At 40.7% G+C, this 17,093-nt stretch overlaps 2 protein-coding genes across 3 annotated transcripts in view; both read right to left on the bottom strand.

Annotated features, from left to right (window-relative positions):
* Positions 1-694: 694 nt before the first annotated feature.
* Positions 695-4,411, bottom strand: cox5ab (cytochrome c oxidase subunit 5Ab). Of its 2 annotated transcripts, XM_084542017.1 has the most exons (6): positions 4,289-4,411; positions 3,616-3,723; positions 1,733-1,849; positions 1,471-1,592; positions 1,123-1,245; positions 707-951 (listed from the first exon to the last, which is right to left on the bottom strand). In XM_084542017.1, the coding sequence occupies exons 2-5, from the start codon at positions 3,686-3,688 to the stop codon at positions 1,132-1,134; spliced, it is 426 nt and encodes a 141-aa protein (XP_084398143.1). In that variant the 5' UTR covers positions 3,689-3,723; positions 4,289-4,411; the 3' UTR covers positions 707-951; positions 1,123-1,131. The 2 variants fall into 2 exon arrangements, with proteins under 2 accessions (XP_084398144.1, XP_084398143.1); XM_084542018.1 differs by lacking the exon at positions 4,289-4,411 and having other exon boundaries at positions 695-951; positions 3,616-3,713.
* A 2,800-nt stretch (positions 4,412-7,211) lies between these two features.
* The window catches only part of LOC311509342 (synaptosomal-associated protein 25-A-like), a gene marked incomplete at its 3' end in the record, with an annotated part of 33,231 nt that continues 23,349 nt past the window's right edge, over positions 7,212-17,093 (bottom strand). The window contains exons 5-8 of the mRNA XM_084574491.1: positions 12,177-12,294; positions 8,719-8,838; positions 7,951-8,095; positions 7,212-7,280 (exon numbers count right to left, since the gene is read on the bottom strand). Coding sequence (XP_084430617.1) covers positions 7,212-7,280; positions 7,951-8,095; positions 8,719-8,838; positions 12,177-12,294 — 452 coding nt within the window. The remainder of the gene's footprint in view (positions 7,281-7,950; positions 8,096-8,718; positions 8,839-12,176; positions 12,295-17,093) is intronic.

Below are 17,093 nucleotides of genomic sequence, written 5' to 3'. Positions count from 1 at the left end.
CTTCTTTACGAGGTTTTGTAGTTTTAGTCAAAATGTAGTTTTAATAGAGCAACAAATGCCGGAAAATGAGGATTTTCAACGGGAAAAAAATAATAATAATCGCACTAAAAATGCTGTTAAAATAATACAACATTAATTCAACTTTTCACAGCCCGCTTGGTATTATATTTACAAAACATATATGGTATATTGAGTAGACAGGTCCTGGAAAATTATTTCCAACCTCCTGTCGCCACCTGGTGGATGATAGAAGAGCTCAGAGAAAATAAATAAATAAATAAAATACACGTGATAAATTATATATTATACCAACTAGAAAAAGGTGTTTTCTGAACATGGATGCTACGTGTGTCAAATAAATGGAGCACAGCCTGCACTAATGCTTAAATCACCCTAATCAGGCTGTAACTAAGATGTGTTAAGCTGCTGCTGAAGCAGCCTCAAAGTCAAAGGTCAGGACCTGCAGCCATAGTCGACAGTCTTCTGCTTCAACGCTTCTCTTACTCCACAGTGTTCAGTTACCATCAGCTTCCCTGTAGTTTGTGGCCTGTTTTGAAGTTACGATATCACGCTGTGTTCATACTTTCACTATTCATTTTCTGTTCTCTTACAGCTGAATTGGTTCTGCTTTGTTCACAGTGTTTAATTGAATTAGCACAGATATAACTAATGACTTGAACAATAAGTGTGTTCCATTTAAACAGCCTGGTAAATCATGTCAGTGAAGAAGTTACTGGAGTCATAAATCACAGTGTCTGCTGTCAACAGATTCCTCATTTATTTAAAAATGAATGATTTTATCCAGAAAAACAACGAGACACATGTTAAATTACTGGTTTCTTTATTAGGTCCACCATTTTGTACACAACAGGACAGCATGGATTTAATCAACAATATAGACATTTTTGACTCGAGAGAATCAGGAGCTTTTCTCTTTGTACATCAAATCACCTGAGGAAAGAACAAAGCATACTTTTAGGGAATTTCAACACAATGCATGATTTAATGTACAGAAGAGAAGCGTGCACAAACAAAGGTTGAGGGAGAACTGGAAATAATTTTAACATTAAATCAGCCGACATCATCTTCTTGAGTGACATGTATAGTTTGGTGCAGTCTCACCTTGAGAGTCTACAACTTGTCCATTCCCAGCTCTTCTGGTGTTGAAATGCCAAGTTCTGAGAGGGTGGGCTTCAGCTCTTGGATCACGTAGGGATAGATGTCTTTGTGGGGACCTGCTTTGTCCTTCAATAGAGGAAAAAAAAACACAGTCAGGACAATTTGATCACAGGCCATGACACAAACACTGCAGAAAGCAGTTGAGTGATCTATAGTCTCTAAATAAAAGAGCTGGTGATTCATTTCCTTCTGAGATGATCAGATTTGATTTCATCCTTTTTTCCAAGTTTCACCGTGCCACTGAAACAACTTATGGCTAACATTTTTTAATGTAAACCCTACGTCACTCACCTTGACAGCCTCGAGGATGCGGATGGCGCTGGCCAGGTCATTCAGTCTCCGACAAGCTCTTAGTGCTGAATCCAGGATCTTGGGTTCAGGCACCAGATCATATCCGATCAGGGTGTTCATGCCTTTACACAAGAGTTATGAGGGGGAAACATTACTTAACACACACAGCAATATGGTCATGAAATGATATTCAGTTTCATCACAGTTTACAAAGGAAAACAAACTGGAACCACAAATCAAACTAGGATTTTGATAAACTCACCTTTCTTTAGTTCCCAGGCATCCAGGTCAGGCTTGCTGAAGTAGGTGACCCAACGAGAATCAAACTCCTCCTCTGTCTCCACCTTGGCATGGGAGTAGCACCGAGAGGCCAGTGGAGCTGGAAAACAAGAGGCAGACAGAGAGTTTTAAAATACTAGTGATGAAGTAACATGTCAGAGATGTCATACCAGAGTGACAAACCAATCAAAGAATACTGGAAAGAAATCTGTGTGAAAACTCTGTAACATCACACATGGTTGTATGACACATATCCGCACCTCAAAAAGCCAATCTTCTGCTTTAAAACAAATCAAGCCACTTTGTGTGCGGTTGCACTGACACAGCTCACAAAACATTAAACTCTGTGGTGGCAGGACAGACAATGCAGGTAAATTTACTCATCATTTTTCTTGGCTTACTGTCTCCACAATGAATTAAGCCTGATATTTGTTCCCTGCAGGAATGAGACAGACGCTGATCATGTTAACACACTCTGGACTGAGCGCTAAATTAAGCTGGTGACCTGAAATCTTGTGCATACGTGACAGAAGTCTCACCTGTGGGGATGAAGCTTTTTAAACCTTATTTTGGGGCAAAGTCACTAGATGTTTTTTGGGGGGACTTTGGTTCAATCATATTTGACTGGTGAGTCTATAGTTGCAGTGTTTATGCATTGACACTGCAGTTATGGCTCCTTCACCGTTCAATAAGGTATTAGGCTCATTAGGCTCAACAGCCCAGGTTACCATGGTGGTGTCCAAGCAGCAAGATTTACCTATATAGAATTTGTTATATGTACATAAAATATAAAGCTAAATGCATACAATGTAAAGACAAATGTATGAAATAGAGTCTAAAATGGGGGTAATTTTGATTTAAATAAAAAAATAGAACAAACAAGAAAGATCAATTTGACCCATCTGAAAAAGAAAGTCAAAAACAATATTGCAGACTCGTATTCAGGCATGCATGTCAGGAAGTGTGTCTTGTGCATCATAGAGATCATTAAACACTTTGAGGAAGTAAATCAGACCACAAAAAAAACGTTCAACTGCAGTGGCTTCATCAGGCCAAATGGTATTTGTCTAACAATCCCATTTAAAAACTGCATATAACACAAGACCATGAAAGTATAATGGTACACAAGGCTGGTTTCACCACAGACTGTATATATGAAACGCATATTTTTATTTTCAACCAATATTGTCACAGCAGGATGATCAAACGCATATAAATAGCAGCTGACATAACTGCAATAACTCTCATCAACCAGCAAAGACGCTCACAAATCATCTTATTCAAGTCCCATTTAAAATAAAAACATACGTACGCTTGTTATGAACTATTACGAGTGAATTGCACTTCATTTATTTACACATAAGACAGGTTAATAGATGATGACCTGAGCAGGGAGTTCAGGTCATGATATGGTCACAACTATGTCAGCCTTAAGATAGACTTGCAAATACACACTAAATGCTCTCAGTAATAATAAAACACATCTCTGGATTCATCCTGAATGATGTAGTGAGTGTTAGACAGTAAAACATGTTAGTATCAGCTGCGTTTAAACTGCGGTCACTGACTCTCTCGAAGTAACTAAGGAGGGTCATAGCAAGGTCGTGACATTTTCACTAAAACCCACTTGGCGCCCCGGCATTTAAAATATTACACGTGAAGTGGGAATAAAACACCATTTTAATGTAAAGCTCACAAGGACTGCTCTTCACACACTTAATTCAATGTGACCCTATGTTAGCTTCTAGCTAAATACATTCACACGGCAGCGGCTATGCTAGCTAGCCTAGCCGAGCGAGACAGTGATGAGCTGTCTTAGAGAAACCGTTTCATTTTATGGAGCAGGTGCGGAGCGGGAGGTCCTACCTGAGTAGCAGGGTCGTGACCGAGTCAGACTCCGGACCCCTGCGCCTGACAGTCTGGCGACGGCTCGGAACATGTTTAGAGCTGTGGTAGCTAACAGTCCTGTATGGGCTAAAGAGGGAAACTCAGGACGGACAGACACGACGTTGGCCGACGAGGGTCACGTGACGAACGGAAAAAGCCGAACAACACTTTGTCTTTTCCGCCTCTACTGTTTTTTAGTATCTGACGTCCAAAAAACTTGCCAGTTCATTAGGTAAACTAGAGAATACTTGTTTTCTGAAGAGTTGAGATGTACTTATAGGGAGGGGGAGTTATTTCGTCCTTTTTTAAAATAATAATAAATAAATAATAATAAAAAAGGATATGAACAGTAATGAAAGTTTTCCTAGTTCGTCCACAAATGAAAATCGACTGGAACGAATATCCACTAGTTTAAGAATGAATTCAGAATGTATTTTGAAACACTAAATATGATTAAAAATTATTATTTTCTTTTTTTTAGGTAGGCCATTTGTAGCCTAATGCTTTGTTTCCTTTTGTTATCTTTATTTACTGTAATAATTGCATTCCTCATTTTTTTTTTTTTGCACGACTTTAAAAGTGAACAAAGCTCAACGGTTACATTTACATTTTACACGCATGCAAACTGATATATGCACAGAATTATACAAACTTGATGCTCGTGTAGCAGCAGCGTGGCTCCAAACTACTGAAGTGCGGTTCCATTTTCTCAAAGTTTCTCAAATATTATTCTAAATCTCAGTTGTGCAGATCTCTGAACACACAAACTGCATGATCGTGCACAGTGGTGTGTTCACTTTGAAACACTGGCTTTCAAACTGCAACAACCTGATTACCACTTAGTGCCAGTCATGTTGCACCTGTGCAAACTCTACTGGCAGGACGGGGGGTGGGAGTAGAGGGGCGTCTTGTAACACTGCTGCACCAACTAATAGCACAATTACAAAGTATAGGTCTATATTACCAGCAGAGGGAGCACTTGGCTTAAAAATACACCTTTCTGTACACAAAGAAACACAAAGTGATTTCATTTGCTGTTCCAGCAGCAAAAAAAAATACTTTTACAGAAGGAGCATGTGACAAGTCAAACACCAGATAGTTTTAGTCCCAAAGCATATACATCTACATAAAATAAATCACAAATGATCATGTATCACCTTATGTGTAGGATTTTCTCATAATGACGATGTGAATGCCAACATCCAACCATTTATTTCTTCTTCTTTGTCTGCACTTGACATGCAGCATGAACAGAGTGAGTGTAATGGATGTAACTAAGGTATAGTGGATTACCCTGTGGTGTGTATCCGTTGTTGACTCAAGTTTGTGTGTGTGTGTCAGTGTTCTTAGTGACGTGGTAAACTCTAATCCGCTCTAAGCCCAGAGCACCGCAGTAGATGTCCATTAGTGTAATGTGCTGCTGCACATCGTTCCTTCCTCCTGTCTCTTTCTCCCTCTATCTGTTCCCGCCTTTTGATTTTCTGCCGACAAGAGCTTTAAATATCCGCGTCGATGCCGCACGTTTTCCGCCATTTATCGCCAAGTTCAGGAGTTCCTTTAAACATGCAGTCAGGATAATCTTCTTGACCTCTGACCGCTAAATGGAACGGCGCAAGAGGAAATGTATTTTCTTTAATTGGATTTCAGCATAAGTTATTAACCTTGTAACATCTATACAAAAAGAAAAGAATCCCGTCTCCACAGGTTGAGTAAAGCTGCTGTAGCATGTGCCTTGTGTAAAGTATGTCATCTGAGCATGATTATGGAAGTGACCTATAGAAACCGGAAAATTCAGCATAACATAGTAGTTGAGAAATTAATAAGCATAATTAACTTATTTAATGTTTAAACCGTTTTATCTCCTGTGTGCCCGGTCTGTAAACTGTCTGCTGCTGCAATGCTGCAAATTACCCCACTGTGGGATAAATGTAGGATTATCTTATCTTACCTTGAAGGTGACATTTGATTGCAGACGTGATATTCTGCACCATAAAATCTCAGCTACAGTACATCTTCATCTTGTGTACTTTTGATCAAAACACTGTACTTTTTATGTCTTATCCAAGTTCTCCTTAGCATGCACCTGGCACCTATTACATAAACAACCTAGCCACATGACCGTGGCCTTGAATACATCATTCTGCAACTTGATAATGAATCTGAAAATACTGCTCAAGTCATAAAAACAACTTGTGTAGTGCTGGTACGGTGGCTACTTTCAACTTTTTCCTCACCACATTCACTCCACCAGTTTCACAAAAACAGGCCGGAAGCTCAGATTGGTTCTACAGTTATGATGGTTTTATTGGCATTTTCCACGGTCTTATTTTACAGTGATGGGCACAGCCTGGAAAGGTAAACGGACATGAAACAAAGAGTGGCACTATCGCAGATAAATATGAGCCCCTCCTCTGTGTGGCCTACATATGTAGCATGCAGTTGCCATGTTAGGATATTTTTGCCTGGATAAATGAATTATTCAGTGTTTTCTAGCAGCGGATGGACATGCATAACACACTTAATGCACTACTTTATACTGCTCGGGTGGTATCGTGGTTGAACTCTCTGTAACTCTGCCTAACAGTTGGACTCTGACCTCCTCTCACAATCACATGTTAGCTATTGTGGTTGGCGCCTAATATTTGTCAGGTAGATAAATCCTACCAATAATACTGTTCAGACTATAAACAAACTTCTCATATACACCGACCCTTGTGATACAAATGTGAAGCTGTAGCTTTTGCAAGTTGAAATGCATCAATCAAATGTTCAACCTTTGCTTGTGTAAGATTTAGCTCCCTGAGGAAATGCTTCATTCCATACAATCGTGGCATCAGATACTTTTAATACTGCTCCATCAACAGGGTTGGTGAATTACTGGTGCACAGATGTGACCAGAATGCCATGGATTTATCCAAATGGCCCATATACATATCCGTGGCCTACTCTGTTATTACGATTTGAGAGGCTCCACAGCTACACGACAGGACTCTGTGTTTAAACAGCAGCCTCGGTAAAAAGCTGTATGCTCACCTTATCATGTAGACATGTTATCTGATGAATACACAGTGTGTCTTACATGGACAACACCAGAATACCGACACGGGGGAAGGACATATTTGGAAACGAGGTGTACATACAGTTTATATTACACATAAACTTAAAAAAAGAAAGAATGATGAAGAAGACAGGACACGTGATCTAGATCACCGAAGCCGTCAAGGAAGCACTATGTACAGCGTGGAGAGAGTCTGAGAGGACCCCGAGAAACAGAACTATTATTTCTTAACAAAATCAAAAGAGCGACATCACAGAACAACACTGACAACGAGGGTCGGAAGGGACGGGGCTTAAGTGATGCGCAGCCATGGGAGGGAAGAGCAGCGAGATGTATGATATGTGAATGTGTGCAAACCTCTACCAGTATCACAACAAAAGCATGGTTTTGCAGCGCCTGCAGTCGAGCGAAGGAAGTGGGCGCCGGGAGTCGGCGTCGGGGGCTGGGTTTGGTTGGTGTCGTTATTTTTAGGGTGATGGGGGTTAAAGGGGGAGGTGAAAGCACTTGTCGCTCCGGTTTAGCCACTGCCCAACATCTTTGTAGCGCGCTGGTTGGCCTCATCAATCCTGGTCTTGTTGGAATCAGCCTGAAATGGGGAAGAGACACAGGCTGTTATAGAGCTCACCTGGGGGTCAGGATGTGTGGTAAAAGCTGGGCTAAAGACTGAAAGACTCGAACTGGGTACCACCAATGAACACACAAGTCTTAAACTAATAAATAAAATATATAATTAAAATAATTTTCATCAACAGCATGTGAACACACACATTACTGAGTCAAATCCAGGCTGAAACTACTCCAAATGAGCAGCGCTACACCAACTGTTAAATAGTCTTATGGTGAGCCTATAATACATAGCATAGCATTAACACAAAGACGCCTGTAAGAGGTCACTACATATAGTTGTCTTAAAAATGTAGCTTATTAATGATCTTCTTTGATAAACACAACAAAAGTCTACTTGGATGCACACATTGTATTTGCAGTATCACTAATTAGACTCTAGTTTCTTGTTGCCAATATTTTGGAGCATCGCAACTGTCGTGGTCCATTTTGGATTAAATTCATGCTTCTACTAACTAGGAGAAACTGCTTCCAAGTATCAAAAGAAACTGACTTTCATTTATACAGCAGGCTCCCCATAGTATAACTGAGTGGCAACTACATTTTCTAGAAATAATGCATCCTCCCTGACTGAATACACCGCTGCGTGCTCTGTGGTCGTGGTGATATAAACACGGCTCATTGCGCAGTACCTTCTCCATGATCCTGTCGATCTGGCGGTTCTGGGTGTCGATCTCCTGACCCATGTCCAGGGCCATGTGACGCAGATTGCCAATGATCCCGCCCACCTGCTCCAGGTTCTCGTCCATCTCATTCTCCCGGGCGTCATCCGTTACCCTGGAACACACATGAGGAAGAGGTGCAACTCATCACTGGCCTAAGATTACGTCGGAGATACTATTGTGAGCAGATCCAAGAAGTTTCAAATTAATTTTTAAACATCTGTAATATAAATCTCGTGGCTCGCTCTAAATGTACTCATTTGGGGTTATGGACAGCATTATGTCTGTCTGTGGAAGTCCTGTTTTAACTAGGATCCATGAGGCTTGAATCTTCAATCAAAGTGGCTCTTCATGATCTATTTATTTATTATAAAAGCTTCAGTTTAAAACCAGTGACACGTATCCAGCAGGGCTCTGTGATCAAATTGTTGCTCCAATGCTGATTTTATTTCTTTGCAATTCCTCCCAAACCGTGATAACTCTACCACGAGGAAACAGAGTTATATTTACTGACATACTGTCCATAAAGGTGGTAAGATGATACTAAGCAACAAATGGACGACCAACTCCAGGATAATTCCTGTATAATATTATGTAATGATGGATTTAAACAGTTTCATATACTTAGATATTCATAACAGCCATGCCAGACCGTTCATGCACGCACAGAAACGAACAACATTTCCTGCTGCACATGAACCAACACCAACACACACACACACACACATAAATGCATACCTGCGGATGAAGCCCCCGCTGATGGCCATCTGTTCACGTTCATCCATCACTCTAGCCCCTGGCTGGCTGTTCACCACTCCATCCTGGTTCGCTCCCCAGGCTTGGCCCCCGCCCTTAATCCTACCGCACACACATTATAGTCAGGGCCACTGTAGTTGTTATATTGTTTGTGTGTGTGTGTGAAGTTAATGAATGTGGTTGCGTGTATTTAATAGCTGGTTTGTGAAGTGTGCATGCCAGTGTAGGATAGCCACTGTGTGTATAAAGGTATGTCTGTGTGTGTATGCGCACGCTTTTGTGTGATTAGCTTTCAAACATATACATGAATATATGTTTAGAGCACATTGCAAATATGGCGTGAAGCCAATTAGTCTACTAAAAGCAACATGCCAGGGACGTATGATGAAGTTTCATACATGCATTTGCCACCTGTTTGTTAAATAATTGATCTAGCATGCAGATCAATTGAATCTGAACACAATAAGCTCACGTCAGCTTACGTACAAAAGAGTTTCAAACTCAGAAAACCCCTTTTCCACATGCACACATGCACAAGAGCACAAACACAGAAAACAATAAGCAGACTCCAGACTGAGGACAGACACACACACATATAGATACATGCGGAGTGAGGAGACATGCAACACAGAACACGTGTTCTGACACGGGAAGGGAAAACATGAAAAGACGAACAGGATCAGATACATGCTGCATCAGTTAAAAGAGAGGCATACGGTTAGATCAGTAATGATGAAAAAAACAAAAACAAAGTGACCATTTTGAATGAAAGACTAGATGAGATCAGCCCTTCATTTCATCTGGATGGATAGATCTGCAGGATGATGCATACAGTCAAATAAGCAAATGTAATTCTTAGCATTTGCTTTATTGTGCTTGGAGTATCTGAGAGGTGAAGGTCTCCACTGAGGACAACGCAGTGAAGAGAGCTTGGTGCAGTTTACTACTGCATCTCAGTGTTGTCTTAAAGTGGTAAATCACACCCATCAGGTGCTCCAGTCAAGCTAGAACAACAAGCAAGAATTATTTTTCTCATGCTATTTGACCCAGGGCTGCCATATACAGAGTTCACGTGAATCAAACATGTGACATAACCATAGGATTACATAACAAGTGGTTCATGAGAGGGGGGATCAGAGAGCTATAGAATATACAAGATCTGATCTGGAGGCAGGACCGAGACGGACCACATAGAGGCAGCAGACTGATAATACACCTTCACACAGGAAAAAAAAAAAAACATTAAGTCAGGTCTATTTTAAAAAAAGAAATCTGACACCAACTCCTACACAGTCACTGCTGCGATGCAAATAAAGCAGATTGGATACATGTGCTACTGTCAAGATCCTGCTCAGCCCTGTTTTGGGAGAAAACGAATCGTCTGTTGTTAAACTGTCTGCTAGTGTAGACAAAGAAAGCGGTGAAGAATAAAATATCAATTTTACCAGTAAGGTGATAGAACAGATCTTAGATAAAAAAAATATTTCTTTGGTCTGTTTTATGCGTTTCTACAAGAAGGCAAACCAGTACGTCCCCTTACACATAATCATCAAGACATTATTTGATTCACTCCCAGAAGAAAGTCTGCCAACAGTCCAGTATAGCCTTTTTTATTAAGGTTGGTCAGCCACTTGTGTTTTCTATAGCTCTGAGACGGACAGTAACATACAGTACATGTGTGGGTCACAGAGTATTGTTTGCTCAGACATGACTCAGTGGTCATAGTTTGGCGGTTGAGAACAGATCCCACAGGAGTTTGGCAAAACTGGAATTGATTTAAGCGACACAATACGTTGAGTTTGTTCAGAAAGTACGTTTGCCCAACTCATGAGTGATATTTTATTATGTAGGACAGCGTTGAGGGAAGAGAGTCGGGGTCCAGTCAAGGAGTCCTATAATTAGACGTCACATATTTTAGCAGCTCTTGACGTTACTTTGTTATATTTTTGCTTACAACAGATGAGATTTGCAGCTGTAGCACAGAATCAGAATCCCCCAAAAAGTAAAGGAATCCATTGAGGAATAGTTTGACATTTTGGCAAATATATATTACAATATTTGTTGTTTTGCAGAGTGTTGGATGAGAAGATCAACACCAAATACAATAAAACATGGATACATGTAGCTTAGATTAGCACAAAGTCAGGGGCTTTAAGGTCTACCTACCAGCACCTTTTAAGCTAACTAATTAGCCCGTTGTGTTTAATTTCTTTAATCTATACATAGACGACCAGAAATTAGCCTGGCTAATAACTCTCATATGAAACCGCGACATGTCGTTTTTACTACTATTAGCATTAGCTTTGGACGAAGTCAGGCTAGCTGAGGCTACCTGACAGTCTATGTACTAAGTTAAGCTAACCATTCATGAGCTATTTCAGCAAATTTGCCATCGATCTTTTTACCTAACTCTCTGCAAAAAGAAAGAAAGAAAGAATGAAAGAAAGACATTTCCAAAATGTTGAACTATAATGACCCATCAGGTTGCTTACAGTGCTTTCAAATCTAACTTGAATCGGACACATTCCCTTTGAATCACTCAATTTGTGTCTTAGTAATGAGTAAGAAGGCAACGAGCTTATTTCTTCTTTGGTTGGATTTGTACACAGCATGACGCATCATGCTGCAGGGTGTCAGGGTGAGTGATTGGGTAGTTGGGAGTAGGTTTAGAGGGTCAGTGGGTGCCGCGGCCAAGATCCTCGCTGATGCCGCTACCTGCTGGAAGAGAACATCTCATCTCTCATCCAATGTGGAATGAAGGGCTTTTGAAAACAGAAGCCGCTGAGGCTGGAGAGCGAATATGGTGGCATCGGTCCTGTTGTGCACATGTTGTGGTGCGTGTTGTACATGCATAAACACAATCTCACTTGATCGCTGTCTTAATTGAAAGGGACACAAACACACACACACACTTGTGCATGCAGTGCTGGTGCCTGTTCAGAGAGTGTGTTGTTGTGGCTTTAGGCCTGACTGCTCACACCACAGTTTACCATGCTCTACACACCAGAAGCAGGCAGATGGATAGAGAGGCAGGTAGGCAGGCACTGAAACACATGCAGTCGGGCGACATAGGCAGCACCTACTTGTTACAGGGACATGAACAAAGACCACAGAACTGTCCTAGATTGTTCAAATTCTTTTCTGCATCCTTCATGTCCTTATTGATTTGGTCCATCCCCTCCTCGATGCGCTCCAGTTGTTCTGATTACCAACACATTGTCATTTATCCCATCAAAAGAGCGAGAGCACATGAGAAGAAAAAAGAGGAGGAAGAAGTTGCGGGTGGAAGGAAGGGGAGGGGAGTAGAGAGGGGAGACAAAGGAGAAGAGACAAAAAAAGACATTGACTGTGACAAGAGAGACATCAGACATCACTACCACCACCACCACCACCACCAGCACTGGACGGGCAAGAGCGTGCGGCTCCTGGCTGGTACCTACTTTTTAATACATGGGCATATCAGACCACAGCATTGTCCTAAATCTTTTAAATCTTTCTCGGCCTCCTTCAGGTCTGCGTTCACCTTGTTCATGCCCTCCTCCACACGATCAAGTTGCTCTGGTGAGGACAAAGGCATGAGAGCAGTGAAATAAAGGTGACCTCCGTGTCTCTAGGGTTGGCGCCGTACGCTACACTGCAAGAGGCTAAATGTTTTGGCTAGGTAAAGCAGAAGGCAAAGCAGGCAACAGGCAGAACCTACTGCTTACACACTGGATTCAACTAAACTTCTAATTATCTACATCTGCAGTTCTCCTGATTGGAACATCTTGTTTTCCTACCTCCATCCAAAGGCACATAATCCTGTATCAAGTATTTCATAGCAGTAGCTGTACCTGCATCAGTAGCAGTGTGCTCCATCCAGAACAGCATCTGTACATGAAGCCGTTAACTCTGCCACTTTAACTTTAACTGAGTAAAACTTCATGTTAGAAGCAGAGAAAGGTGATGGGGAGAGTGAAAGATAGAAAGAAACATATGGCTGCCTTAACAGGGCAAAGTTTAACAGTTAGAGTGGATCAGAAAACAAAACGGATGAGAAATAATAAAAGAAGTCAAAGAAGAAGAAAGGGTGGATTTAGAAGAGGCAGAAAAGACAGAAACAAATAAAATTTCTGAAGAGTACTTGACTACAAATAAACCATGGAATGAACGACTGAGGTAAATGAATGGAAAGCATTGTTCAGGAACATGAAGTCTTGTGTACTTCATAACTCAGACGGTCAATCTGGCACAGTGCTATAAAAAGCTCAAATTCAAGGTCAGACCCCCCCCACACACCCCTCTGTCTGGTTAAAGGTTATATGACAGGAGAGATGCAATCTCTATAATGGATAGGGCACTTTGTCTTCCTGGAAAACCTCTTAAGGGTTTGATTATTCACACTGTAACACAGACAATAATAGATGATCAGATAACTGAGCTACTGATCTCTAACCAGCAAAGTGTAGCGTTTTTTTGCAGCTCTGCTTAAGTGTCCCACCAGAAGAGGCAACAAATATACGTTTTTTAGTTTAACTGTTTTCTCACTGATCTGACGGTCAGTACCAACCTTACTTAGGTGTTTATCCCAGTGTTAAATCAATTGAAAGCAAAATCTGGACCCTCGATTTAACTGAAAAATCTTTCCTGCCATTCAGTCACTTGACCTCCTTCTCTCCACTCATCTTCATCCACTTCACTAATCAGCCCTGTAGTATTTATACTCACTTGCCATATTGTGACATTGAGCCTTGTTCCAAAGGTCCGTTAGCGTTCAGTTTTCCTGTATTGAATCCTGGTTGTTTTATGACCTCAGGTGAAAACTAGATTCTGCTTTTGCCTGCTCTCAATTTGTAAAGTCCATTTTTGCTTTTACCACCTTATTTCCTATATTGTGCTTTTAGCTCTATAAAACTCGATATGCTGTCCATAAGTAAAGTTTTAGTGCTTTACACTTCCAATAAAAGGACCGAAGCATTAACCCCATACAAAGAGACGGGTTGAGTAGAGGAGGAACGTGAGCTAGAGTATTGTTTATCTTCTCATCTATGAGAGAGTGGACAGTGAGGCCTGAGGATTATAGTTTGATGGCCTCCCCTTCTTGTCCTCTCGCCTGGATAGTGAGTCAGTGAGATGTGTGACTATTAGTTGGACAGACAGGAGACAAACAACGATCTTCCGTATTAATGCCCGATGTCTTGTAGACCCATCTATCAAGAAGGGTCTGGCGGTAGAACTTATGCTAAGGGTCTTGAGTCAGTGAGCCAGTAGGAGGTGGATAGAATAGTACGGTCAGTTCTATTGACTCTCCAGCTCATTAACAAGTTGTTTGTTTCTGCACATATAGACCTATAAATCTAATTAGATTTCCATTAATGTTACACTAAGTGGGTGGAAACAACCTTTGGTTAGCTTCACAGCATGGCACAGCAGGGGTCTGTATTCTCCCTGTCTCTGTGTGTGTTTCTTCTCTGCATAGACAGGCATGTTAAGTTCATCGTCTGTACAGGATAATACAGATGCATTTCTAATTACGTTTGTCTAAGTCATTGAAGTTAAATCATACTCAACACCATGTAAGATGAATTAATGACAGTATATAGTAAAAACAATAATAATAATAAATACATCTTTCCTGACTAAATGGAATGTAATATCATTCATATGTATTTAAATATGTCACAATTATGTTTGAATAAAAGTTTTAAAAAGTTTATATGGGGAAGTGTCGTTTATTATTTATTGGTTCATCAAAAGATTAGATTGTCAGATTGACTGAACAAATAATCAATAGATTAATACCATTGCAAAACAGAAGTGAAGCACCTCGCATCTGAGGACACTACTCTCCTCCTATTGGCCAGAAGACCTGAGATCCTCTCACATCCATCTCAACCTCCTGTCTGCACAAACTTTCGTATAAAATAACATCACCTTACTTCCCCCGCTGCTTCGGTTATAGTCACTATCTTTGTATGAAGGCTTTATCACATTTATATCTGATATTCTTGAGAAATCAGTGACAGCAAATATGTGAACACTAAGTCAAAACCATTTGAGCATAAAATGACACAGTCTGTACTTTCATACACTTTTTCCATCCGTCACATATTGCGACTCTATCCTGACTGTAGCTTCACCAGGTTCTGCGAGATATCTCTCTGTAACTGTTTGTTCAGCCTGCTATATTTCATTCTTCTCACAGTGTCAGAAACATAAATCAATGCTGATGTGTGCAACTCAGAAACTGTTCACCGTCTCTCAGTAATGTGTCAGTGAATTAATCTCTCTATTACACGAGATGAAGGTGTAAATTAAAACATGGATGGACTTACACCTTGAGTTATCAGTTTAATCCATCTACTTATCACGAACATAAATCATTAGGCATTTTCCGTTCATGGGACTAAAAACCTTGAAAGTTTAGTGCCGCTTGCTAAAATGTTGCATGTACAGTAGCCTCAGAGGCTCACTGAGCAATAATCCATCAGCCATGACTCTGGATCTAATTCAGGTCAACATGCATGTAACAGCCAAGCAGGGAGGCACTCATTATCTGCAGTGAGACCTCCACCACAGGTAATACATCACTGCATGACAAACCTCCTCCTCTGTGTGACCTGTTTGTGAGTGAGCGTGTGTTCAAGTGTGTGTGTAAAGGGCAGAGGGATTAGTCACATCCCAGTTTACAGCTCAACAAGACTGTATTAATTACTACGGGCTTGGCAAGCTATTACATCCTGGCGTCTTTTCTCTAATGGCGATATAACAGGGAATTCTTGAAGTCAATAACTTGGCAAATGTGACGGCAACAACAATAAAGATAGACATTATTAATCCTCGAGAGAGAGAAGGACCCTAACGCAAGATCGAAGACAGGAAAGAGCTACATCATTACTACAGCCACAGTTTGTGTCCAGATAAAGGAACAGGAGAAAAAAAAAAAGCATCGGTCAGGAAAAAAAAAAGAACAGCTGAGGAAACAGGAGAAGGAATGTGAAATAGAGAAAAGAAAAGGAAAACAGAGACAGGAGAGGGTCAGGTATAGAGGACATTAGCTTAGAGGCAGAGGTAATTTAAATCTGTGAATTGATTGCTGTCTTGTGACGACAACGGTGAGCTGAGCAGCAGCAGCAGTTTCTCTGGAGGGGAAGTAGGACGACAGAAAGAGAGAGAGAGAAAGAAAGAGGGGGAAACAGGCTATCTGTTCCTTTGACAGGCCAATTAGACTGCTCTGTCATGCATGGGACTGAGCACAAGCCTTTAATACACCTCTACACACACTGACTTAGGTTTATATGTGCATTCACAGAACACCCGTCAATTTATTGTGGGTGTAAAGTCTTCAGACACTTTACTCTAAACGTTGTAAGGCTCAAACCTGTGTCTTTTGCTATAAACAGGATTTTCAAAATAAAACCTGCTAGAGAAGACAGCCATTAGAGGCTTCGTCCCACTATGCATATCCGTTCCCCTCTGTCTTTCTAATATTTAATTTAGACTTTACTACATTTAATATTAATGTGGTCGTAAATCTGGAGAGGTGAGCTGAGGTCAGACTATTCAGCTACTCTTCTGCACTCTAAAATAATACATGTTGATCAGATGTTCCTCCTTACGCAACAGCTCTGGAGAAACACATATTTGAGGGTGTGGTGGAAGGTGACGGTATGGGACGGCGTTCCTAAACCTTTGTCTTGCTGCCTTCATTAAACATTCTCGAGTTCCATCACTAATTCACAAGCGATAATGAACACAGCCGCTATTCATGAATTCATTACGCTGTCGGAGCACGATGTTCTTATTAAATTTTGAAATAACGATTTACTTCATTGGGGAGCATCGTAAAAACTTGTGAAATATCTTATTTCCATCTGAAAAGATGGAGAAAATATGTGTGGGCAGTATTCATTTATGAGAGAACACAAGCAACATCATATTATGTGTCACTGATTGTACTGCCACAATGATTTTCTGTTGTAAAATGTAATTTCCCTTATATCAAATTTATATCAGATGTGTCATTTATTTAGATATCTAAACAGGTCATATTAAATGTTTTATGCTATGTTTTTGTCAATTACGTAAGCTACCTAGTGCAGTCCCACCTGGCAGTCAGCACACCGAGCCCTATTTTAAAAAGAGTAGTTTAAAATCAGTGCAGCAGAGACTGAGATACACTGACTCATAAGCCCGTAAATGGGCTGAGCTCCAAAGACTTGGATCTGTCATAATCTTGTAGTTGTTGTAACCGGTTTCTTTTTGTTTCCTGTTTTTGTTTTGTAAACTTCTTCGTTGGTGTTTCATGTCCTGCTTTACTTCTTCCGTTCTCCCTCTTTGATTGTTTGATTGGTTTCTCCTTGGTTGCTCCACCCTCA

This window comes from Chelon labrosus (assembly GCF_963514085.1).
Source record: "Chelon labrosus genome assembly, chromosome: 3".
In the NCBI taxonomy this organism is placed as follows: Eukaryota; Metazoa; Chordata; class Actinopteri; order Mugiliformes; family Mugilidae; genus Chelon; species Chelon labrosus.
This window is presented reverse-complemented; position numbering and strand designations above follow the sequence as displayed.